This window comes from Hippopotamus amphibius, chromosome 5, assembly GCF_030028045.1.
Source record: "Hippopotamus amphibius kiboko isolate mHipAmp2 chromosome 5, mHipAmp2.hap2, whole genome shotgun sequence".
Classification (NCBI taxonomy): domain Eukaryota; kingdom Metazoa; phylum Chordata; class Mammalia; order Artiodactyla; family Hippopotamidae; genus Hippopotamus; species Hippopotamus amphibius.
This window is the reverse complement of record NC_080190.1, coordinates 9518682-9543746: the sequence shown is the minus strand read 5'-3', so window position 1 is coordinate 9543746 and position 25065 is coordinate 9518682. Positions and strand designations below refer to the sequence as shown.

The 25065-nt window shown below is 52.0% G+C and overlaps 1 protein-coding gene across 1 annotated transcript in view; it reads right to left on the bottom strand.

Moving 5' to 3' along the window:
• Nucleotides 1-1864: 1864 nt before the first annotated feature.
• LOC130854168 (deleted in malignant brain tumors 1 protein-like) overlaps nt 1865-25065 on the bottom strand; it is a 49350-nt gene continuing 26149 nt past the window's right edge. The window contains 14 exon segments of the mRNA XM_057736931.1: nt 1865-2295; nt 3757-4028; nt 4611-4999; nt 9130-9314; nt 10113-10321; nt 11673-11823; nt 13193-13225; nt 13833-13859; nt 14688-14708; nt 15311-15631; nt 16361-16563; nt 16860-17013; nt 21251-21283; nt 21898-21924. Of these exon segments, the coding sequence (XP_057592914.1) occupies nt 2129-2295; nt 3757-4028; nt 4611-4999; nt 9130-9314; nt 10113-10321; nt 11673-11823; nt 13193-13225; nt 13833-13859; nt 14688-14708; nt 15311-15631; nt 16361-16563; nt 16860-17013; nt 21251-21283; nt 21898-21924 (2192 nt within the window). The 3' untranslated portion in view covers nt 1865-2128.

Here is a 25065-nt window from a genome sequence, read left to right as displayed (position 1 = left end):
ATGCTAAAGGGTGAAGACAAACTTTTGCTTCCCCTACAAGCCAAACCTAATTCCAGTTCAGCAGTCTTTGTCCCCAGGGATGATGTCAATCAGCTTCCCTGTATTACAGGAAGGAGTCGGGCACATTACAGCCACAGATACAAACTGAGAGCAAGTCCAAGGATGAGCCCTGGGCCTCACTGACTGCTCTCCATCCTGGAGAAGTTCAGCCCAGAGTGGGCCCAGTGCACACAGCCTTGCGGATGTAGCCCATTTGCATGTTCCAGCTGGTCCTCCTGAAAAGGACAGACAACTCCTGAATGCCTTCTTCCCTCTCTGAGCTAGACCTTCCCTCCACAGAGAACTCAAAGCAGGGCTAGCCTCCCTTCCAGGAATCTCTTCCTGAAAAAGACATCCTGTTAGAAATGGGTCCTGCGACTCCAGCCATCCAGGGACCCTGTCCCACTAGAAAATTTTCCATTCCTCCTGCAGGTGGAGACATCACTGTCTCATACACTGAGTGTGAACATGAGTGGCACTGACCAAGCTCCTCACATGGTGCTGGAAGACGGTATCCAGTCCACCCTGGAAGGGCACCCACCCACCCACCCACACACACACACACCCCACGAAGGCCCATATGCTTTTGTAACTCAGGGTCTGCATCCAGTCCTGAGTAAAACCTCAGCTCTGCTCACCCATCTGTTCTTGGCCCCTAGAGACCAAAATCAGAAAAATGACCACAGACTGACCTGAGCTGAGGGCAGTCTCCCAAATCCTGTGTCTGGGCATCAAGGCAGGTAGTACCCACCTTGGATGCTGCACTTTGGCCTGGTCTCCCGCCTGCAACCCCATCTTGTCTGCTACATTTCGTGGTTGTCATGGGAATGTAGACACCAGCTCCTCTGTAGCCTCGTTGCTAGAAGTCTAAGATGACCAGCCTTCTGGTTTGTTGGGGACAGAGGGGGTTCTCAGGACATAGGAGAGCAGGAAAATAGGGTGAGTGGTCCTCTCCCAAACAAGGGTGATATCAATGCAGATTCACTGGTCAAAGGTCAGGGGACAGAGGTTTTAGTGGCCAGATGGACATCCCCATTCACGTGTGTCATCCAGGTGCCCTGTCACCCTAGCAGGAGATGCTTCCACAAAGATGCTAAAGGTGCCTCCCACTTCCTGTACTTCCTGACCCTCCACCAAGTGTACTCCGCTTCTCACACTTCACAGGAGGCCATGTGGGAGGAAGGGGACATGTCAAGAGATACTGCATGTCTGTCGAGAGGTTTCTGTCCTTTTCCCCTCCTGAGCTCCTGACATTTCACCCTCTCCACCCACACCCCCAGCTGGATGCTACCCCGGGCCCCTCAGGCCAGCCTCAGCCCTCCTACAACTACCTGCTCCAACGAGGACACACACAAGAAGGGAAGGTGCCTGACTTTGCCTCCCACGGCCTGTGTGCAGAGGCTGTAATGGGTCCAGGGAGGGGAGGCAGGTGGGCGTGGGGGCGGCTGTCTGTCCATCGCAGCCACCTTGCCTGTGAAAACCCCCAGGGGTTGTGCAGGGAGGATGCTGTGAAGCTGTCTCAGCCCCGGCTGTCCACTGCTCACCCCACCCTCTCCTCGGCCTTGGGGCATGACAGGGCATGGCCCCCTGGCCTTTCTCATTCCTTGTGGGAGCCCACGCTACCTGTCCACCTAACATGAAGGCATCAGTGCTCAGGTGCGGCACTGGAAACAGGGACCAAACTGACCCTTGCTTTGAAAAAAAGTTCTTTATTCAGCTTGTCTATAATAAGCAAGGGCTAAGATATACACTACAGGCCTAAGAAGCTGGTTCATAAAAGGTCAGAAAAGAAACTCCAGCTGGAACAAGCACTGCTGCTCCCCGTGTATGGCTCTCAGCTGCACGCGGGATTTTAGGTTCTGGCACCTGGAGCTTGACATTTTGTCCCAGTGCCCAGCCTGTGTTTCTGGGAAAGGCTGCTCCCATCTTTCTCACCTACACCTCCACCCACCCCCCACCGTGCACCTGGGCCAGACTTAAATCAAGTTGGGTGCTCTGGGCGCCACGCCATGGACACTGGTTTCTTCCTCCCTCACTTGGGCTCCAGAGCAGGAGGCCTGTGTCTGAGCACCGCGTGTGTTCTCCTGCTTCACATCCTAGTGCTCGGAGGCTTGCCGTGGGCAGCACGGGTGCCTCTCCCCAGTGTGAAGGCTGCCACGGCCAAGACCACGACCAGGAAGACCCCAGCGAGGATGGTGGTACTGTGGTAGCTCCCGGGGGCGCTGGCCTCTTCCTGCACGTCAACCACCGGCCGGTCTGGCAAGGAGAGGAGAGGTGGGATCAGGATGGGTCCAGCAGGGAAGGAGAGGGGAGAGAAGCAAGGGTAGGGGTCGCAGGGCAGGGTGGTGGCCATCAGAACTGCTTGGTGGGCTGGCAAAGACGGCTGAGAGGCGTGCCTTTCGGGAAACTGAGGTCAGACCCCAAAGGGCAGCTGGGTGTCAGCCCTGGCAGATTTCAGTGTCTTGTCAGCGAAAAGAAGCAAAGAAGGTTTGTGAACAGGAAGTCAGAGCTGGGCTTTGGGATAACATAGCTGGCTGAAGGCTCCCAGGGGATGGGAGGGGAGCGAGTTGTGGCATTTGAGCCCATCTGGGAAATTGGTGCAAATCCCAGCAAGAGGGACACAGACCTTAAGTTACTGCAGCGTCAGTGGGAGGAGAAGGAAAAGGAAAGACATGAGCAAGGTCCCCACTGACCCCCTGTGTCTCTTCCCCTGTGCTGCCTTCCTTCTCTCTGTTGCTCCAGCCCCCAGGTGGGTACCATGCAGGTGACTTATGACTGCACTGCATCCCAGCCTGCTGGAATGGAAGCCCTCAGGGCAAGGATTTTGATCTGCTTAGTTCCATGCCCCCTGCCACATAATAGGCATTCCAAACACGTCTGGAATGTTGAACACATGCGAAAAACGCCTGGAAGTAGCCAGATGTGGGGAGGGCCTGTGGGGTGGAGTCCCGTGCCTGCGGGAGGCTTTGTGACAACTACTGCTGGCTCACACCTGCCCCTGGCACCAATGCCACCACATTTGTTGACCTGGCCCGGCCTAGACCAGACATCCTAGGAATCCCTCTGCAAACATTTTCTCATCCACGCCCACAATAGAGCAGCATGGCGGGAGTTCTGCTCCCCTTTTAGATGAGGAAAATGAAGAGGCTCCTCCAGGGTCAACCCCTGGGAGCCCTGAGAATAAACCAGTCCCACCTGCATCTACACGGCCCTGCCCAGAGCCTGATTTCACTGCCCCAGGGCCACAGTCTGTCATCTCCATCATAAGTAATAATGTGATCATTAATGTTAACATCGGTGACATGAACGATACTAACAAAACCACTGTGACTTGTAACAAGCAGGGACAAAGCGGTGTAACTAGCAGTATTTTATGTAACCCTCTCAACAGTCCTAAGAGGTAAATAGTAATGTGTTTTTCTTTTGCAGATGAGGAGTGTGAGGTTGGGTATTCAGAACCCGGAGGATAAAGGTGTCAGGAGTTCTGGGTCCCAGGTTAGAACTGTCGTGACCAAATCCTACATATCATATACATTCCCCATTGACCAGAACCCTTGGAAGAAGGTGGGAACCAGGTCTAGTTCAACTCCGGATCACCCAGGGTAGCACAGGTGCTCTATTCGAGGGGACACAGGACACCCACAGGAGCAGCCCCAGTGCCTGTGGTTCATGTGCCCGGGCTCTGACAGACGGTGGGATGGGAGGGCAGCCACCTACCCAGGCTCCTCTTCTCAGCGTGCGGGGCCTGCAGCTGGATGGGTCCCAGGACAACGTTCACCTTCTCCTCGTAGGAGCCCACATCCCTCTTGGCCCTCACAAGGCAGCCTCTGCGGCAGCGGGAGGAGGCATCGTACGCCCTGCACACGACCATCTTGCACTGCAGGTACACGGAGGGGAAGCGGCTCAGGAAGTGGAAAGAACCGAACTTGAAGCGGACGATGTCGGGAGAGGGCTGGTAGTAGGATTTATAGGTTTCATCCTTCACACATCTGGAAGAGGAGAGGAGCTGCTGTCAGCTCTCCAAAAGGCACTGCACTCCCCACACCACCCATCCCATATGTTGGGCAGCCTCCTCAGAGGGTGGAGGGCAGGGGACCTCCTGCTGCCTTCACAACATTCCTTGTGGACCACCTGCCAGGCACGCTCTTTGTCCAGCGCGCCATCTACTCCTTGTTTAATCCTCCCCACAGGCTGGGACATGGGCTTCACTATGCACATTTGATGGCTGGAGAAACTGGCTCCTAGCAGAGCGAGTGCCTGTCCAGAGTGATGCAGCTAGTGTGGGGCAAAGCAGGCATCTCAACCTCTGTCTGCTTCAAAATCAATGTTTTCCCACTACAAGCATGACTTTTTAAGATTAAAGCTTGCCTGGTGTTGAGTCACTTGGTCTAATTTTGCTTTATATCTAACCAGCTCGATGGCCACTCAGTTCCCCAGACGCCCAGAGATGACAGCCTGGCTGGTTAAGCTTGAGCTACTGGAGCCCAATCTGGCTTCCCTGAGCTCTTGGGCTCGTTGTGCGGGAGGTATCAGGGAAAAGCTGAAGCCCACCCCATGAAGACACTCCTTACCCCCTCCGGATGAGATCATAAGTCAAAGATGTAAAGTCACTGGGATTCGGTGAAGCCACACACGTGTCCACAAATAAGGCCAGGGAGGTGTTAGGATGGAGGATTTCAGCCTGAAGGTACAAATCCTGGTTCAGGTCCACATAGTATGGGCTGCTGGTCACAGGATACAAGAATGAAGAGGATGTATAAAAGGAAATGTTCACGTTAAAATTGCTGTATTGTATGTTCTTGAACTCGACGGTGTCATTAGCAATGTACATCACGTTAACCCAGGTGTTCTGGAGCATTTTGCAGCTGACATGAATGTGGACATCCTTCTTCCTCTTAATGATGCCACTTGAAACAGCTGCTTTGAGGAAGTTGGAGTAGATGATGGTGTCATTATCCACCTGGGAGAGGCAGGCAGGAGAGCAGAGTCAGGCAAACATCACGTACTGAGGGGATCTCATTGCTGGTGTGGGTTAGAAGGAGGTGGAAGTGATGCCACAAGATTTCAGAAGCCTCCGAGTACCACACAGAGATGGCACATGCCTGTCACCATGGCTACCGTTGCCTGGGGTGTATAGGCTTCACCAGCAAGATTCCCTCCTTTCACACATCCCTTCCTCTGCCAAGTGATGGGGACCACAGTGTATTGGCACCTCCCGGGAGCTGCTGGATGGAAAGGTGGGTGTGTCTGGATGACCCCTACCCCTGCTGTACGACTAAGCTGAGTTTGGTCTGCATGGCTCAAGGCCTTCTGGATTGTTCTATCTCATTCTCACTCTTGCTGGGAGAAATCAGGGGAGCCAGTCATGTGGGGGGCTAGTGGGATTCATTTTCACGGTGCTGTTGGGGTGGGTCAGTAGCTATTGCATCTTGGTGTCTGAAGCTGCCAGACCCTGAAGCAACAGAGATCCAGAGTTATAGCTGCGGCAGGTCCCTGACCTCTGGGGCAGGGAGTTCCCCAGAGGCTCATATGGACAGCAAGGAGGTAGGGGTGGGAGGCGCCCTGGAGTGGGGGCCATGGCAACGCTGGGGCACTTCCTGTCATGCTTTGCTTCTCCACTTTCTCCACCTCAGGACCATTGCCTACCGTGCCTTTCACGAAGCAGCAAATTCATAAGAATGTTAGTCTCTCGTACTGTTTGATGTGCCTACCATCGTGTAAGAGTGACCTTTCCAGGGGTGGGAGTCTCGCACCTGAGGCTCTAAACAACACCGTAGTGCCCTAAATGTAAGAAGCCCTAAGATGGAAGACAACCTCACTGTTTAAAAAAAAAAAAAGAAAGAAAGCTTGTCACTGAGTCACATTCAGTCATATACACTCTCAGGAGCAAAAGTTCGTTCCTGGCCATTTGGGAGATTAGACAAGTTCCCTTCTGAAGCCAGCACCTCTACACCCTAAATATGATTATTCTTTAGAACAGCATGTGTTGGAGAGGCTTTCCTTTCACATCTGGAGTTTCAGAACTCAGCTCTTGGTGTGCGCCTTCCAGAAAGACACGTGAAAAGGGAAAAGTTCTGCAAGTGACTTAAAGTGGCTCTGCCACCAGGCAGCCCTGCCTCCTCTCTGACCTCAGGTCCCATCTCTCCCCGCAGGGGGCGGCTGGGGCCTGCAGGGGGCGGCAGAGCCCGCACGCTGGGCTCGGGGCTGCGCGGGGCCTGGAAGGGGCTCTGGGCCTCCCGCGCCTTCCTGGGAAGCACGCTGTACTTTTTGCCTTTCCATTTTCTCTAAAACAAACAGACAAACAGAAAAGCTGGGGGGTTTCTATTGGAGCGCCGGGGTCAGCTCAGCAAAGCACGCACACGTTGCCGCCGCGGTCGTCCTTCAGGGACACACCCCGCGGGGTCACGGGGCCCGTGCACGTGCTCTCGCACCCACGCGTGTCTGTGCTTCCCACGCTCCAGCGAGATCCTGAGCGCACGCCAGACGATGCACGTGGCGTGCACGCTCCTGTCTTGATCATCGGAAGCTGTTCTGACTTTAGATTGAAATTCGTGCTCAGACGTGTGCGCGGTGCGCGGGGGCCCCCAGGTGGGGCGGGAGTCCGGCAGGCGCGCCGGCGGCTGTGCCCTGCAGGCCGGCCTCTCCCGCCGGGCCGCCCCCTCCTGCGGTGCGGGGACCTCGTCTGTGCAGACGCGCGAGCCCACGCTCCTCAGACTCCCGTTAACGGGGCAGCTAGGGGGTCGCAGGAAGTCCCAGCTGCGGATCCCACCACCCTGCCTTTGCATCCTGCCCCTGCGGTCCGTGATCACGTGGCCTTAGGCACGTGGCTTCTCCTCTGTAAGCCTCTGTGTCCTCGGGATTAAATGGGAGTAGAAGCTGTCTGGAGAACTTTGAAAGTCTCCTGGAGCTCTTAGTTCAGTGCCTGGCACGCCTGCTTGCCCTTAGTAATCTGCTTATACAGGCTTGGCCTCCACACCAGGGGCGCTCGCAGTTTTAACGATGAATGACACACTGACCTGCCCTGGAGGCGGGTTTGCTAGGGGACATTTAAATAAACGGAGGAATGAAAATGTAGCCTGCGCTGCCCACAGCCAGCCAGGTTAGAAGCCCAGGGCTGGCCCGTGGGCTTGGCAGCTCCGATTGGAGATGAAGGAACACGGGTGGAATGGTCAGACGTCAGAGGCTCCAGGCTGCACATTTGGAACCGGGAGGGGTGGTCACCTTTGGTGGACTGATTCCCACTGACTAAACTCACGACAAACCAGAATGCAACACGACTGGTTGACAGGGCAAAATGTAAAAGCCAGGTCGACTAGAACAGCGGTCTCCACCTTTTTTTGGCACCAGGGACTGGTTTTGTGGAAGACAATTTTCCACAGACTCTGAGGAGGGGGCTGTGGATGGTTCAGGCTGTAACGCGAGCGTTGGGGAGAGATGGGGAGGGGCTGTAGATACAGATAAAGCCTCCTTCATGTGCCGCTCATCTCCTGCTGTGCAGCCAGGTTCCTAACAGGCAGTAGACTGGTAGCATCTGCGGCCCAGGGGTTGGGGACCCCTGGACTAGAACGTTTGCAGGCGTGAGTCATCTGTACCCTTCTCTGCATATACGCCTCCCTGACCCAGTCAGCTCCTCTCAGAAGGAGAACTGGTGTCTCTGTAGGGACTGTCCAACAAGAGCTGGAGGGCACAGTGATGGCAGTAGACCCTAGGGCCCAGGCAGGCGCATGCGGTTAGCTGAGCAAGTGTCCCCGCCCTCTCTCACTGTTCCCTGTGTCCTTGCCAGATGGAGAGCTGCATCCTCGTAGCACCTAGCCTGGCACGTGGCAAATGCACAGCATCTCTTTGGTGATTGACAAACCCTCTGATCATCTGTGTCACACATATTGTAATTATTTGAGCATTTGATGCTGTATATTTACTGTGGTTCTAACCCTACTAAAAGTATTTGCCCTGTGTCTGTTCTCTGACAGACAAAATCTTGAAGTGATTACTTAGGTGTCAGCCCAAAATTCAGAGCTTAGAGTGCAGAGTTTAAAATGAATTTACATAAAATTAAATGCACCCACTCTTAAGTGTTCCATTGATGGGGCTGACAGTAAGAGACCCAACATTCTCGTTAATACACACAGCTCCATCCTGCTCCGTTGCAGGCAGTCCCCTCCCACCAGGTCCGCTCGCCGTCTGCACGGATGTCATAGCAATGGCATCACGGGGTGGGGAATCTTGCGCACCTGGCTGCTTCCACTCAGACCCACATTTTTGAGATTCTCAGAGTCTGCCGTCAGCCCTACCACTTCCTGCCTAAGGAGCCTTAGGCCACCTGCTTGACCCCTGGAAGCCCAGCCTCCCTATTTCTCAGGTACGCAGACAATGAGGGGAGACGTGTGTCGTCTTGGTGGGGACGTGGGGAGTCTGACACACACTAATCTCAGGGTCTGCCTCTTGCAGGGTGACAGGATAACGGAGTTTCCCGGGACACGAGACTTCTCCATGCTAAAGTCTGTCAAGTCCTAGGTCAACCAAGACAGTTGGTCACCCCAGGTGGTGATAGCTCAACAAACGGTAGCTGCAGAGGCCCATGTATTGCGAAGCTCACGAAGCTTAAGCTTCAACCACCCCCCAGCCGCCAGCCCCACCCCATGCACAGGTTCCTCCGGGGCTCAGCAGTGCACCGGCACAGCCCTGTGTCGTTGTGAGATTCCTAAAAGTAAGATATGCTTGCATTCCTCCCATGCAGGAGGCTCCCACCTCTGTCACCCACCCCAACCCCAACCTGTATGAGCTCCAGGCCCTTCAAAACGTGGAGCTGTCCCGGGAGCTGCTGTTGCTCTTGCCCACGTGATAGCCGCCTGCCAGGCACCCTCTCTGCCGCCCACCGTGGGAAAAACTCCCTGCTGACTTCCCTTCCTTCTATTTGGACGTGGCTGCAGCCGTGTCATGGCATCAAGGAATGGGTTTATATCTTCACCCCGATTACGTTCTGGTTCTACCGTAATCATGTTTTCTGGGTCCCCAGAATTCAACAAGCACAGCGCACCTCACTAAGAAAGCTGGCTCAGCAGGAGGCAGAGGGGGAAGCTCCAGGCTTACCTGCTCGATGGTGCCACAGCCGGAGTAAGGAATTGTGAAGGTCACCTGGCTTGATGTGATCTGGGGCTGACACTGGTAGCTCCCATTCGAGCTGGGAATGACAAGGTCCCTGGCAGAGTAGCCCAGGGATTGGAGGTAGCCCGTGCTCACGCTGGCTTGCATGTGATTCTGCCGGCAAAGCAGCTCTGGGGGCCGAGGGCAAACACTGTGGTCAGTCACTGCCTCACGAGCCCACGTAAAGACACAGAGATGGCTGGCAGATGGTCTGCCTGCAGACACGGCTCGCCACCACCCCGGGTGTCAACTGTCTCAAGTTCAGTCTCACTCTCATAAGACCCCCTATGAGGGCACAGGAACTAGGATTCCTCTGAAACCACTTATCCATATAGTAAAGTAACACATGGGTTGAATTGTGGGGATGTTGGGAAATCAATATCCTTAGCTACAGGACCTAAACCCAGGTCCTGTAGCTAAGGGGCAGGTCAGTACCCTGACAGCAAAGAAAGCCCCATCATCATCTTTCCCAGCATCTGGCCATCTGTACATCAGTCCATTTAACAGCTCAAACCGTGGCCATCAGCCTCTGCTGGACGTGGCTGAGTGACCAGCTCAGACCATCTTCAGGTAGCAGCCAAACATACTAGGTCTCAGGAAAGGTCACAGTGTCCCACACTCTGGGAAGGTCACAAGGCCTCAAGCCAGGTGGTCCCCTCTACCCTTGGCACTGACATCTCCCTATCTGCTGAGAGCATCATCTGGCCCTTCTACTTTATCTCTGCTGATCACAGAAAGGCCAACATGCCACTCATCCGCCATCTCTGACCATCCAGAGTCCCAAGATGAACTGCTCTTGGCGCCCTTCTGCAGCAGAACAGGCTTTGGTAACCCAACAAGGTGTCTAATTTCTCATTTCACAGCCACGGGTTGGCTGAGCAGCAGAAGTCATTCAGAGGTGCCCCCACCCCAGATGAGACGGGACTTACTTGTCATCCCAGGGTAAGAACTGGAGTAGTATTCAGCCTCGAACCCTCTCCTGGTGATGCTGCCATCACTGACGAAACGAATGGACATGAAGTTGGATGACGAGGTGAAGGAGCCCCTTGCCCCATCACAGACTCGGCTGAGCAGCGGGGAACTGTGATAGGGACCATCGAACACTTCGATATAATCGTAGTTACAGCCACCTTCAAGCCTGCAGAGACACAACACACAGTTCTGGCTTCACTTTTAACCAGGTTTTGATGCAGGGGGTCAGATCTCCATGAAAGGGGTCACACCTCTAAGCCAGAAACTCTCACATAATTAATAATTGAAAATGATAGATTTTCTGTTTTATTGAAGTATACTTGATGAACAATATTATACAAGTTACAGGTGTACAATACAGTGATTCACAGTGTTTGAAGGTTATACTCCATTTCTAGTTATTATAAAATACTGGCTATATTCCCTGTGTTGTACAATACGTCCTTGTAACTTATTTTATACATAATAGTTTGTACCTCTTAATTCCCAACCCTGTACTGCTGCTCCCCCAATCCCTCTACCCACTGGTAAACCCCAGTTTGTTAGAATTTCTTAAACTGGGCGGAGATTCATCTTCCCATGACCTCCACACATGGTCCTAGTCCTTCTTTTTGGGGTCACACATATGAGATCTACAGCCCCTCTCCTGACAGCCCTTTGCATCACATGAGAAAGGATCACATCCTGCCATAGACTTTTTCTTTGGTTAAAAAGACCCCAGTTTCCCATAGAATTTTTAAAAACGCTACATACATTTCCAAGTCAGAGACTCCCAAATCCACTGCAACCAGAAATCAAGAGAGAAAACTACTCTCTCCGGTGGTGGCTATTAGAGAAAAAACTACGGTACCCCCTTCCCAGGACTCTAGAAACTACGGGTGCTTCGCGTGGTCGTCCCCCTCCTTGAACCAGTCATATATCACTGTGGTTCTGCTGATGTCTCCTCCACTTAGAACAACGATTCCCTCTCTTCATTGGATGAGGAACAGGTAACCTAACCTCTGCCGCAGGAATTTCTCCTCCTCTGCCCGAAACTCACCCAAAAAAAGGAGGGAGTAGAGAGAAAAGGGTTCAGAAAAGCTGGCGTAGTTGTTAAGGGGATTCTTTGTGTTATTATTACTCCTAACAAATATTATTGTTATTGTTATTATTACTATAATAATAATTATTACTATTATTACTGCTAACAATAATCCCGCCCATTGGATACATTGTCCAAGTAGTTTCATATATTTCTCTCTGTGACTTTCCCAGTAACCAGCAAGGGGAGGAAGGCAGGTATTCTATTCTCCTCTATTGAGGCTCAGTAGGGTTAAGTGACCTCCTGTGGTCACACAGCAAATTAGTCACATAGTGCAACTAGAAAGCAGGGCTCTGATGCTGGTGCCACCGCTGTGCCCCGTCAAAAATGGGACCCACAAGAAAAAACGTCAATGGGACAAACATCTCTCGTGAAGGGCTAGGAGCCATGTACCCCCTTCTGAAGTACCTGTGAGGTCCCCGCCACACACACTTACTGGACGTCTGTGAAGACCACAGTCACGCGGTAGTTGTTTGGAACTTCAATGTCCCACACGCACTTGGCATTGTTCGGATAGTTCCCAGGGTACAATGGGCTGGAAATTCTCCCTGAAGATTGGAACAGGTTGCCTCCACAGGAATAATTGTCTGTTGGGATAAAATGGAAACACTGATGACATGCAGGACACGCTGCACAGTCACCTGGGGGAGAGTTTCTAACAATTTCCAAGACAGAAATCCGCCAGGAGGTGCCAGACCCGAGCTATCCACTGCAGGTCAGGGCGGTGCCCCTCCACAGAGATGGTACTTGGGCAAGCCATCTCCTCATCATTCTCCTCATCCCTCCCTAGTGTCTCTGTCACTGAGGAGAAGGGAAAGGGGACTTGTCAGGGAGCTTGGAATTTACTGCCTGAACGGGTGGGGTTGTAAACAGGACCTGTTGACAAAGAGAAAACCTAATGATCAGTTTCCTGGCGCCCTTGACACAGCTGTTGAGTGCTTGCTGGCCCTGTGCTGGAAATGTGCCAACCCTGGGTTCACAGCGAGATGCTGGATACAGGCCTCGCCCTCAGGGAGCACACAGCCCGGAGGAGAGCATAGAAAAGAGCGACTCCATGGGTCAGGGGCTGGGACTGAGATGGAGCAAAGCCCAGGAGGTGGTGGGAGCCTGGAGCTTTGGCTCCTGACCCAGACTGAGCAGGGAAAGCGGGGCGGATAATCAGGGAGAAAGGCTATTCCATGCAGAGAGAACAGCGTGTGCAAGGGGCCCTAAGTGTGAGAGTACCTGGCACATTTGGGGAAGCTTGATGTGGATGGAGCAGGGGCAGGTGGGATGGTGGGAACTAACCAGACAATGGTGGGGGGAGAATTTTCCAGAGCCCTGGAGGCTGTCCTGTGCACTGAGGGTCTGCAACCAGAAGGCCCTGGGGAATCAGTCTTCAAGGCTGGGACTGAACTTGGAATTTGGTGAAGAGGCCCCTAGCTGCACTGCAGAGAATGGATCAGAGGGGAGGGCAGCCTGAAGCTGCTGCTGCCTCAGGACACCAGGTGGTGAGGAGGGGAGGGTGGGGATGGAGAGGAACGATCTGCTCGTTCTCTGTGTGTGTGTGTGGAGGTGCGGGGTGGGCGGTGGGGTCAGCAGGACAGGCCCTCAGGAGCATCTGCTGCTTACACACAAGCTCAGCGATGAAGCAGGCTCCATCCAACCCACACTGACCAGGGTCTAGTGTCCCAGGGCAGGGACGGGGACCTACACGGGGGGCCAGCCTCACCTAGGGACTGTCAAGTGATCCGAATCTGAGGCTGGTCAGGCTACTAAAGGAAAGAGAGAAGCCTAGAGAGAGGCCCTGCCTTCCTGAGGTGGGGACCTCAGCTGCAGGGGATGCCACCTGCCAGGAAAACAGGAGAGGCAGACTCTTTGGGGAGTGAGCCCCGTGACTGAGCCCGGAGACCAGCAGCCAAGCCTGGAGAGAAGAAATCCATGCCCTCTGGGTCAGGAGGAAAATGTGATACTTACTCTGAGTGGTTGCAGTCGATGGGCGCCACCAATCTAGAAAGAAAATGAAGTGATTTTAGGATATAGCAGGGTAAAGTTTTAGTGCCATGGTCATCAGTTTGATGGAGAAAATCAATCCTTTTCCTTACTGCAGGACTTCTCAGAGCCTTGAGCGTTCCAAGTTACACTGTGACTGCCCAAAAAGTGCTGGAGGGTATAGCACTTCCCAACATATTTGGCAGCAGCTCTTTTCACTATTTCATAAACATCATTTGGGGAGTTTCTCTCAAAGTGAAGGATATGTGAACAGACAAACCTTTGTAAGACTGCTACTTGGTCATGTTCTAATATGGTCACAATCCTCCAGGGCATGACTGGGACAGTTATTTTCATTGAAAATGATCAGGGAACCCAATCCTCCTCCCTCACAGCATCTTTAAAAGAGCACTGGCAACAGGAGGTGGCAGGAGACTAGAGGGGCCTCCAGCCTGAGACCCATGACAGCCTTGGTCCTGGGGACTCAGCTGGTCCCTGAAACGGATTCCAGACTCCTCAGAGCGAAATCTCTCCCCAGCAGGAAACTGCTCTTCTTCTCCTACTAGAAACCTGAGAGGGTGGAATCCCAGAGAGTGTCTAGCTGGGTTGGGCTGCAGTGACTCACCTGGGGTAGTAGAGTCGATTTCTGGACCTGCAAGAAAGAGGAAACACGATCAACCTCAGTGCCCAGGATGTGCTGCAATAAACCCATCAGGTTCCTGAGAGAGGGATACTGAGTGCCCAGCCCCTCCGTGGCCTGAGAAGGAAGGCCTGGGAGTTGTCCAGCAGAGCTGAATAGGAAACGTCAACCTCACATATCAGTCTTCACAAAACAAAAATGTTTGGGGGAGCTGGTTCTTACAAGCTTTATGTCCATTCCCTGAGGAATCAGTCCATCCCTGAGACTGGGACTGATATTAGCATTTGGTGAAGAGGCCCCCAGCTACACTGCAGAGAATGGATCAGAGGGGAGGGGCAGCCTGAAGCTGCTGCTGCCTCAGGAAGCCAGGTGGTGAGGAGGGGAGGGTGGGGATGGAGAGGAATGGTCTCCTCCTTCTGTGTGGGGGGCATGGAGGGCGCCCGAGCCGGGGTTCAGCAACAGGTCAGGACAGGCCCTCAGGAGCTTCTGCTGGTTACACACGAGCTCAGCGATGAAGCAGGCTCCACGCAGCCTGCAGTGACCAGGGTCTAGTGTCCCAGGGCAGGGGCGGGGACCTACACAGGGGGCCAGCCTCACTTAGGGACTGTCCAGAGATCCAAATCTGAGGCTGGTCAGGCTACTAAAGGGCAAAGAAGAGCCTAGAGAGAGGTCCCGCCCTCCTGGGGTGGGGACCTCAGCTGCAGGGGATGCCACCTGCCAGGAAAACAGGAGAGGCAGACTCTTTGGGGAGTGAGCCCCGTGACTGCAGCCCAGGGACTAGCAGCAGAGAGGGGCCGAGAGGAGCAGCCTGGTGGTGAGAGCGAAACCATGGGTACTTACCCGGTGTGGTTGTGTAGGTTCCTATAAAGGGAGAGAAGGAAAGCCCGGGTCACTGAAGTGTGGCTGGAAATCACTGCGTGCACCTATGGTCCACTGCTGGGAAGGCCTGAGATCCTAGGACGAGGCCTACGTGGGGTCCATGGCTGCTCCTCTAGACCCATCGTTACCTGGGGGTCATCAGCCTCACAGCCAGGCTCATCATACCGTCATTGATTCATCCCTTCCTACGTGTCCAGAGCTGATCTAAGGACTACAGGCATCATCCCTTTAATTCTCTAATCACCACTGGAAGCAGGTTCTGCCATGATCCTCTCCTCTTCATAAAGGAGGAAACTGAAGCTTCGAGAGCTTCACCCATTGCTAAAGGTCGTGAGGCAAACGGGAGAGGAAGAATAACCTGGACACCAGCTGTGCGTTCAGCACAAGGACCCCAGGCCCACCAGAGACCAGCTGGCCCCTGCAGGGTCTCCTAGAGTGGACAGGCCAAGGGACAAGCTGACAAGCTCCTGCCCGCCCCCAGTCCCTGAACTGAGCCACAGACACCATCAGCTACCGGCCTCCAGCTTCCACTTGCAGCAGGTCAGAGGAGAATTGGGCCTTGCACGAATGACCTCACGCAATACCTGTGCAAATGACTCCAGCGTCCTCGTGGTGGGCACAGTTATGGGAGAACCAGCCTTGGTTCCGGCACTGCCAGAGATTGGATTCCACCCCTGAGCACTCCACGTCATCCAAGGTGATGGGGCCAGAGCCGGAGCCAAAAGAGGCGTTTCCTGGGGCTGATACTGCATATCCACACCCCAGCTGTCTGCACACCACCTGGGCATCCTGAATGTCCCACTTATCATCACACACTGTTCCCCACCGGCCACCATGGTAGATTTCCACACGCCCGGCGCACGTGGGGCGGGAGGAGTTCCCAATGACCAATCTCAAGCTGGCGTCTGAAAGACACATGACATAAAAGGTGATGGCCACAGCCCTCAACAAATCCCAAAGGCTGAATAACCCACCGTCTGGTCCGTTCTGCATCCCCAAAGTCGCCCAGTGGTACTCATCAGGGTACAAACAGCTACGTGATCTACCTGGAAAGGGCTCCAGACATCACACACCTCAGCCCCCCTCACCCTCCAGAGGTATTGGCTCAGCAAGTGAGTTACCAGGTGCCCAGGGTGTTGGTGGCAAACCCGAGGCCAGGGTGTGTCCCCTATTCTCCACAGCTCGCTGCCTTGACTTACTATGGTCGGCTGTGAGACAAGGATGATGGCGAAGCACCACCAAAGCCCTTCTTTGACTTCACGCGGGGACCGTGGTACATGCAGAGGAGGGGGCTGCATGAATCCATGCAGCCTCAGTGCTCAGGTCTAGTTTGCACTCTCCTCTTTTTGAAAATGTATTGTATTGAAATACAGTTGATTTACAAGGTTGTGTAAATTTCTGCTGTACAGCAAAGTGACTCAGTTATACATACACACATTCTTTTCATATTCTTTCCATTACGGTTCATCACAGGATACTGAATAGAGATCCCTGTGCTCTACAGTAGGACCTTGCTCTCTATCCACCTGTATATACTAGTTTGCCTTTACTAATCCCAAACTCCCAACCCATCCCTCCGCCACAACCCCTCACTCTTGGTCATCACTAGTCTGTTCTCTATGTCTCGCACTCACCTCTTGGAAAGGTGTTATACCAAGCAGAAAAGCCAGTGTTTTGAACGCTGCCATCACTCCGAAATCGAACAGTCATTCTGTTGTGAGAAGACGTGAATATTTCCCTGGTGTAACTACAGATTTTCCTCAGTGAAACATTGCCACTCAATGACCCATCGAAGATTTCCACATAATCAAAGCTGCAGCTACTGTGCTTCTCCAACCTGCAGGAAGAAAGGGACTCCGGTCAACATCAGAATTCCTGTTGCTCAATCTTTTACAGATATTTTGGACTTCATGAGTGATGCCCTTGAATCTAAGATCTTCTTCTTGCTCTTTCTCGATCAGATCAAAGGACTTCCCAGTATTGCCCGATGCTTCCTGGTAAGGAATAGAGCAACTTGAAATGTAGGCCACACCACACGAGACTGAAACTCCTCGCAGCCCAGGACACAACCCAAACCCACCAGGTGTTCCGTGGAAGACACATCCTTCTCAAGATGGCCTGGGCGTTACTTACTGCAGACTGTGGAAGCCCAGGTTTATGAGATAGCCGGGCTTCACTTGTATTTCCCAGACACAGTTGGCATTGTTGGGGTAGTATCCAGGGTAGGATGGGCTGGAAAACGTCCCACTGGCATTGAATAAGAAGCCACCACAGCTGGAAGAGGGGCCTAGAGAGGAGAGAGAGAGGGACATCCCCATTGTGGCGGGTCCTCAGGGGTGTCGTGACAGGCAGTCGTCTTCTGGGTGAGAGTCCTCGAGCTGTATCCCTGCACTTACAGCAGAACTCAACTTCTCTTTAAATGAGTCCCCTTTCTCGCACCTGATCCCACATTAGTGGCCTTGATCTGCGCTTCTACTTCCCACACTGGGCCTAGAACAGGGATTTTCTGGCAGGAAGTGGCTCCGCTTCAGAGGGAGTATGTGTCTCCTCGCAGCAAAAAAGTGCCAAGAAAGCAACAAAGCCATTGCTGTCACTGTTCAACTATAGAGAGGGACATGGGGTTAAATCTCGGCTGAGAGAATTGATGGACCGTGGACAACACCATGTGACATAACTCATTGCCTAGTGTCTCCTGGGAGCATGAGACTCTGCCACTTGACAGGAAGCACCGGAAAACAGGGTCAGAAACACAGAACGCCTGGGCTTGCATCTCGGCTCTGCCTTTCTCAGTTCCGTGTACCTGAGCAAGTTACTTAACCTCTCTGCCTCAGTTTCCGCATCGGAAAAATGCGGGCGCTAATAGCCTCTACCTCCACCTCAGCCGATTCGGGTAGGTATGAAATGAGATTTTACATGAAAACCCTTAGAACAGTGCCCAGGACATAACAAGCACCCAACAACATTAGCTATTATTATGGATCAGAGTGTGATAAATCATATTGCGCATTCAAACTTTTCATTGCTTGGTTTATTTATTCAAATGAATAATTAGCCTATTAACACCAATAAAAACATTTCTGTTCTCCTCAGTAGTGATCTAATTCTTAACTGTTTTTTGTCCTCATTCATGACCTGTTATTTGTTCTCAAGTGTGCAGCAGCATGGCTTTTAGTACATTCAGAGCTCCGCAGTCGCCATCACCATCCACTTTAGAACATTTTCACAGCTCCAGAGAGAAACCCTGTGCCCATGCGCAGTCACTCTTCATTTCCCCCAACACCTCCAGCCCTAGGCAGCCACTAATCCACTTTCTGTCTCTATAGATTTGTCTATCCTGGACACTTCACATACATGGAATCATACAACACGTGGTCTTTTGGGACTGGTTTCTGTCCCCTAGCATAATCTTTTCAAAGTTCATCCATGTTGCAGCGTGTGTGAGCGTGTGTCAGCACTGCATTTCTTCGTGTTGCCAATACATACTACTGCGTCAGGTGGGTAGACCATATCCTGCTTGTCCATTCGCCATGAGGAACAACCTGGTTGTTCCCACTTGGGGGCTGTTAGGACCAACGCTGCTCTCTGTGAACATTCGCATGTAAGTTTCTGTGTAGACAGACGCTTTCCTTTCTCCTGAGTAAGTGCCTAGGAGGAGAATTACTGGGTCGTGTGGTGACCCAACGTTTAACTATTTGAGGAAGCACCAAACCATATTTCAAAGTGGACGTACCATTTTACACTCCCACTAGCGGCCCGTGAGTGTCCCGATTTCTCCATGTCCTCCTCAACACATTATTATCTGACTTTTTAACTCTGGCCAACCTACTGGGTGGGACGTGGTATCTCTTTGCGGTTTTGGTGCACGTTTTCCTGCTGGCTAATGATGTTAGGCATATGTTCATGTGCTTGTGGACCACGTGTTGCCCATCTTCTATGGAGAAGTATCTATTCAGAGCCTTTGCTCATTTGTAGTTTGGTTATTAGTTTCCTATTGACCTGAAAAAGTTATTTGCATGTTCTAGATACAAATCTCTCATGAGGTGTATTACTTGCAAATATTTTTTTCTCATTCTGTGAAAAACCTGGGTTTCTTTACCATAACTTGGCCTTTCAAATATACCCACCCAGAAGCTTTATTTCTATACTAGGAAATAATCAAAGATAAGGCCAAAGTTTTAGACACAAAGATATGCTTTACAGATTTCTAAAAATAAAACACAGATTTAGAAAATAAAAGAAAATGATTGCTGGAGGTAATTACTGAAGTATGTAACATGTCATTGGAAAGAATTATTTCCTTTGTCCTATGATTAGTAAGTATTTAACTAAAATCATGGTATATCCATACAGTCGAAAACTCTGTAGCCTTTTAACTTTATGGGGTAGAAATAATTTCAATGCCATAAAAATGTGAACTTTAAGGCCATCAGAAAAGTATTTATTATATACTCAAGTGAAAAGGATGTTATAAAAGAGGGTATAAAGCATACTGTACAGTGTGTGTGTGTCTGTGTGTATGGTTTACACATCAGAATGCCAATAGTAATTACACATTCACCCATCCATTCCTGTGTTCACTATTCGTTCTACACACACTTGTGGGATGCTAGACAGTAAGGATGCAATCATGACAATGGGGGACATAACTCCTGTCCTCAGGAAATGCACGGTTTGGGGGAAGAGATACTTGTAATCTTCTGCAAACATACATCTGATTGTGGAATTGCCTAGCTTAAAACATTTCAACACCTCCCACTGGCCCTAGCATAAAGCCAGGAGTTTTAGGGCTTCCCTGGGGGTGCAGTGGTTAGGAATCCACCTGCTAATGCAGGGGCCACAGGTTGGAGCCCTGGTCTGGGAAGATCCCACATGTCATGTAGGAACAAAGCCCGTGCACCACAACTACTGAGCCTGCACCCTAGAGCCCACGAGCCACAGCTCCTGAGCCTGTGCTGTAGGGCCCGGGCTCCACAACAAGAGAAGCCACTGCCATGAGAAGCCTGCGCACTGCAGTGAAGAGTAGCCCCTGCTCACCACAACTAGAGAAAGTCCACGTGCATCAATGAAGACCCAATGCAGCAAAAAAAATTAAATAAATAAAGTCAAGGTATATATTTTATTAAAAAGCCAGGAATTTTAAGCTGCACACAGAGCTCTGAAGGATCTGGCCCTCCCTCACCCAGCTCTCTCACAAGCCCTCCTGCCACCACCTGTCACTCATTTGAAAAGCCAAGGTCCTTCCCGCCCAGACCTTCAGAGCATTCTTTCTGGCTGGAAGGCATCGCAGCAATGCACCTGCCTCTCCTGAAAGCCTCAGCAAAACTGTCGCTTCATAAAGAACTTCCCTTGATACCTTGATCAACTAAAAACTCTGCTAATATGCCTCCTTTCACACTGAACTTTCCCTGGGAAGCACCTGTCACTGTAATTAAACCATTAGTTCGGTATTCAATATTTAACACCTGAGTGAGGACATTAATATCTCCTTCTCATTGTACAACCATTCTTGATGGCGATTTGACCATAGACAAAGCAAAGATTGCAAAATATTGAATATGATAAGAGTTTGTATTTCTTCAGTACATTCTATGTACGAGGCACTATATTAAATTTAGCCAGTGAATCTCTTTCTGTCCTAAAATATCCTGAGGAGGTATGCAAAATTTATTTATAAAAACATTCTTCATCACGGTGCCATTTATTTAAAATGATGGTAAGAGAAGACAAAGACAAGGAAAATTAGCCACATCATTTCTGAAGAGCGGTGGGAACCGATGGAACTATATCCACACCGTGAGGTGAAAAATACTTGTAGGTACTTCCCTGGTGGCGTAGTGGTTAAGAATCTGCCTGCCAATGCAGTGGACATGGGTTCAAGCCCTGGTCCGGGAAGATCCCACTTGCAGCGGAGTACCTAGGCCCGTGAGCCACAACTAATGAGCCTGAGTGCCACAACTACTGAAGCCCACATGCCGCAACTACTGGAGCCAGCGTGCTCTAGGGCCCATGCTTCACAACAAGAGAAGCCCCCACTCGCCACAACTAGAGAAAGCCCGAGTGCAGCAATGAAGACCCAACACAGCTAAGAAGAATAAAATAAAATGAAATGTTTAAAGTATTTGAAAAAATGCTTGTAAAAACATGATGATTTGTGAAATTATCCATTTATTCTTTATCCCCCTTTTTCCCCAAAGCTTTGGAGATACTGCAAGACATAAAAGCCATAAAGTCTATTTTTTAAGAATCACTTATCTCATTCATTTAAAAGAAGGGGAAGGAGCGCTCTTCAGTTAAAAAGAAAAAAAGGCATCTACCGAGCAGGGGAGAATGAAGGCTAAGAGCGTGCGACACCCATGGCGGCTGGGGGGTGGGGGGGCAGGGCGCAGGACGTGGTGGGCCGCCTGGGCGGCTGTGTGTACAGGTGGAGGTGGGCTAAGCATGTGCAGGCATTAGCTGCATGGACAGCCGAGCCGGGGACAAGAAACCCACACCCCGTGGGTCAGGGGGAAACACATGACACTTACGTGCCGTGGTTGGAGTTGATGGGTGCAACCAACCTAGAAAGAAACAAAGTGATTTTAGGATATTGCTGGATAATTTTTTAATTCCATGTGGTTAGTTGGATAGACAAAGTAAGTACTTTTCCTGACTGCAGGACTTCTCAGAGCTTCTCGGACCATTCCCACCTACACTGAGACTGGCCAAATGGGCTAAAGCACATGGCTCTTCCCACCTTATTTGGCACCAGATGTTATCACTGTGGCAAGAAGGTCGTGGCGGGGAGGGGCAGCGCTCTCCACATGAAGGACTTCTTTAACAGACAAACCTTTGTAAGACTGCTACTTGGTCATGTTCTAATATGGTCACAATCCTCCAGGGCATGACTGGGACAGTTATTTTCATTGAAAATGATCAGGGAACCCAATCCTCCTCCCTCACAGCATCTTTAAAAGAGCACTGGCAACAGGAGGTGGCAGGAGACTAGAGGGGCCTCCAGCCTGAGACCCGTGACAGCCTTGGTCCTGGGGACTCAGCTGGTCCCTGAAACGGATTCCAGACTCCTCAGAGCGAAATCTCTCCCCAGCAGGAAACCGCTCTTCTTCTCCTACTAGAAACCTGAGAGGGTGGAATCCCAGAGAGTGTCTAGCTGGGTTGGGCTGCAGTGACTCACCTGGGGTAGCAGAGTCGATTTCTGGACCTGCAAGAAAGAGGAAACATGATCAGCCTCAGTGCCCAGGATGCGGTGCAATAAACCCATCAGGTTCCTGAGAGAGGGATACTGAGTGCCCGGCCCCTCCGTGGCCTGAGAAGGAAGGCCTGGGAGTTGTCCAGCAGAGCTGAATAGGAAACGTCAACCTCACATATCAGTCTTCACAAAACAAAAATGTTTGGGGGAACTGGTTCTTACAAGCTTTATGTCCATTCCCTGAGGAATCAGTCCATCCCTGAGACTGGGACATACCTTGGCATTTGGTGAAGAGGCCCCCAGCTGCACTGCAGAGAATGGATCAGAGGGGAGGGGCAGCCTGAAGCTGCTGCTGCCTCCGGAAGTTAGGTATTGAGGAGGGGAGGGTGGGGATGGAGAGGAACGATCTGCTCATTCTGTGTGTGTGTTTTGGGGGTGAGCAGGGGATCAGCAGCTGCTCAGGACAGGCCTTCAAAGCTTCTGCTAGTTACACACGAGCTCAGCCATGAAGCAGGCTCCATCCAGCCCGCAGTCACCAGGGTCTAGTGTCCCAGGGAAGGGGCGGGGACTTACACCGAGGGGCCGGCCTCGCCTAGTGCCTGTCCAGAGATCCGAATCTGAGGCTGGCCAGGCTACTAAAGGACAAAGAGGAGCCTAGAGAGAGGCCCCACCCTCCTGGGGTGGGGACCTCAGCTGCAGGGGATGCCACCTGCCAGGAAAACAGGAGAGGCAGACTCTTTGGGGAGTGAGCCCCGTGACTGCAGTCCGGGGACCAGCAGTCAGGCCTGGGGAGAAGAAATCCATGCCCTCTGGGTCAGGGGGAAAATGTGATAATTACTCTGAGTGGTTGCAGTTGATGGGCGCCACCAATCTAGAAAGAAAATGAAGTGATTTTAGGATATAGCAGGATAATGATTTAGTGCCATGGTCATCAGTTTGATGGAGAAAATCAATCCTTTTCCTTACTGCAGGAGTTCTCAGAGCCTTGACCATTTCAGTTTACACTGACTATCCAAAAAGTGCTGGAGGGTATAGCACTTCCCAACATATTTGACACCAGCTGTTTTCACTATGTCATAAACAGCATTTGGGGGCTTTCTCTCAGCATGAAGTATTTCTATAACAGACAAACCTTCATAGGAGTGTTACCAGGCAATGTTTCTAACACAGTCACAGCTCTTCATGGAATGACAGGTAATTATTTTCATCGTAAACAACCAGAGGACCAAACCTCTTCCCCTACAGCATTTCTGAATGAGCATTGGCAGCAGGAGGTGGCAGGAGACCAGTGCAGCCCTCCAGCCTGAGATGAGTGACAGCCTTGGTCCTGGGGACTCAGCAGGTCACTGAAACAGATTCCAGAGTCCTCACAGAGAAATCACTCCATAGGAAAACACACCTCTTCAACGTGTCTTTTGACAAGCTGAAAGAGTGGAGTTCCAGAGAGCAGTCTTGCTGGGTTGCGCTACAGTGACTCAACTGGGGCACTAGAATCGATCTGTGCCGTTTCAAGAAAGATGCAGCATGATCAGCCTCAGCACCCAGGCTGTGCTGCAATAAACCCATTGGGTTGCTAGGAGAGAGATGCTCAGTGCCAGATCCCTGCGCTGACTGGCCTGAAGAGGGTGACCTGGGAGTTGACCAGGAGAGCTGAATCGGAAGGGTCAAACTCAGATATCAGTCCCACAATAAAAAAGGTCTTGAGGGAATCTGAGGTGATAGCTAGTAATAACACTTGTCACACCAGGGGTCCACAAAGGAAGGCGCTGCAAAGGACCCGTGAAATGCAGGAGCCAACACTGTTGCTGATGTCCTCAGAGAGACAGCCCACCTATCGAGGAAATTCACTGTGAGAGGAGTCCACTGCAAACAAGTCCTTTCCTGGAGAAAACAACCCCCCTGAGAGTGAATCCTGCCTATTTAATATCAACCTGAGCAAATAACACTGCATCCTCGCTGTATCCAAACCTCTGGGAGTTACACCCATGGTGGGGGCAGCTTCAAATGTAGGTCGCCTTGCCTTAGCAGCCCAAATCATCTAGGACAATCAGCCATGAGCCCTCACCGAACTGGGCAATTCCTGGGGACACTGAGAACAAGCCACAACGCAGATGAATGCAGACCACGTGAGCATCGCTGGTGTCCCAGCTGTCGTCACACACGGTGCCCCAGCAGCGTGGGTACAGGACTTCCACCCGGCCCTGACACCTGGCACCTCCATTCACACAGCCACAGGGTCAAACCCGAATTGGTCCCTAGAGGGCAGCACCAGGACACCACCTCCTGTCTCTCTTGAGGTCACAGGCCCAAGGCAGCTGCCACACTCAGGGGACTTCCTGATGCGGACGTTCCCCTGGGCAGGCAGTCACAGGTATACATGCCCAGGAGTTCATCTCCATCCCAGGGAAAGGAGCAGACATTCCTATTCTCCCCTAGTCTCAGAATGCTCACAGGTAGAGATGCAGCCCATCGCTCCAAGAGGAGGCGAGCAGCAAGGTCACCTCGACCCACCCAGCTCACACCCAGGCTCCAGCGCCACAGCTGCAGGACGAAGCCCCAGGCCATCCCCTGCTGGTCGCTTGTGGGCTCCTGGGTGGTTCTGCCTGGCTTCTGGCCCTGCCACCGGAGGTGCATGGGATAGATCCACACAGAAGGTCAGGGACAGACTGAAGCACAGCAAGCACGTTTACATCCCAGCCCTGTGCTGGGACAGCCGACCATGGCCTGAGAGACCCGGATAGGTCCCAGCAGAATTCAGGCATCCAAGGCCTACACTGCCCACCTGCAGGTGAATCTTTCCTAAGCATCTGGACCACATTCCATGGGACTCAGCTCACCAGCCCACGAAGATCGAACCTCGCACCTGGCCTTCAGAGCCTCTTGCCTCCCTCTCAGGGACAAGGATGAGAACGGCCACACCCCCAGCCTCCTCCTGTCCCATCCAAACCTCCAAGCTCTCTACAACCAGAGAGCAAGCCCCAGGGAGGTGGGCAGGAACATTTACCTGTTGATGTCAGAGCAGGCGAGGATCCGGACTGACTGGAGGCTGGAAGCGGCAACCAAGGGAAAGCTCAGAGTCAGCCAGCACAGCAAGGAAGGCTTGACAAGGCTCGCAGCTGCCTGACGACACCCATCCCACAGCTGGATCCTGCC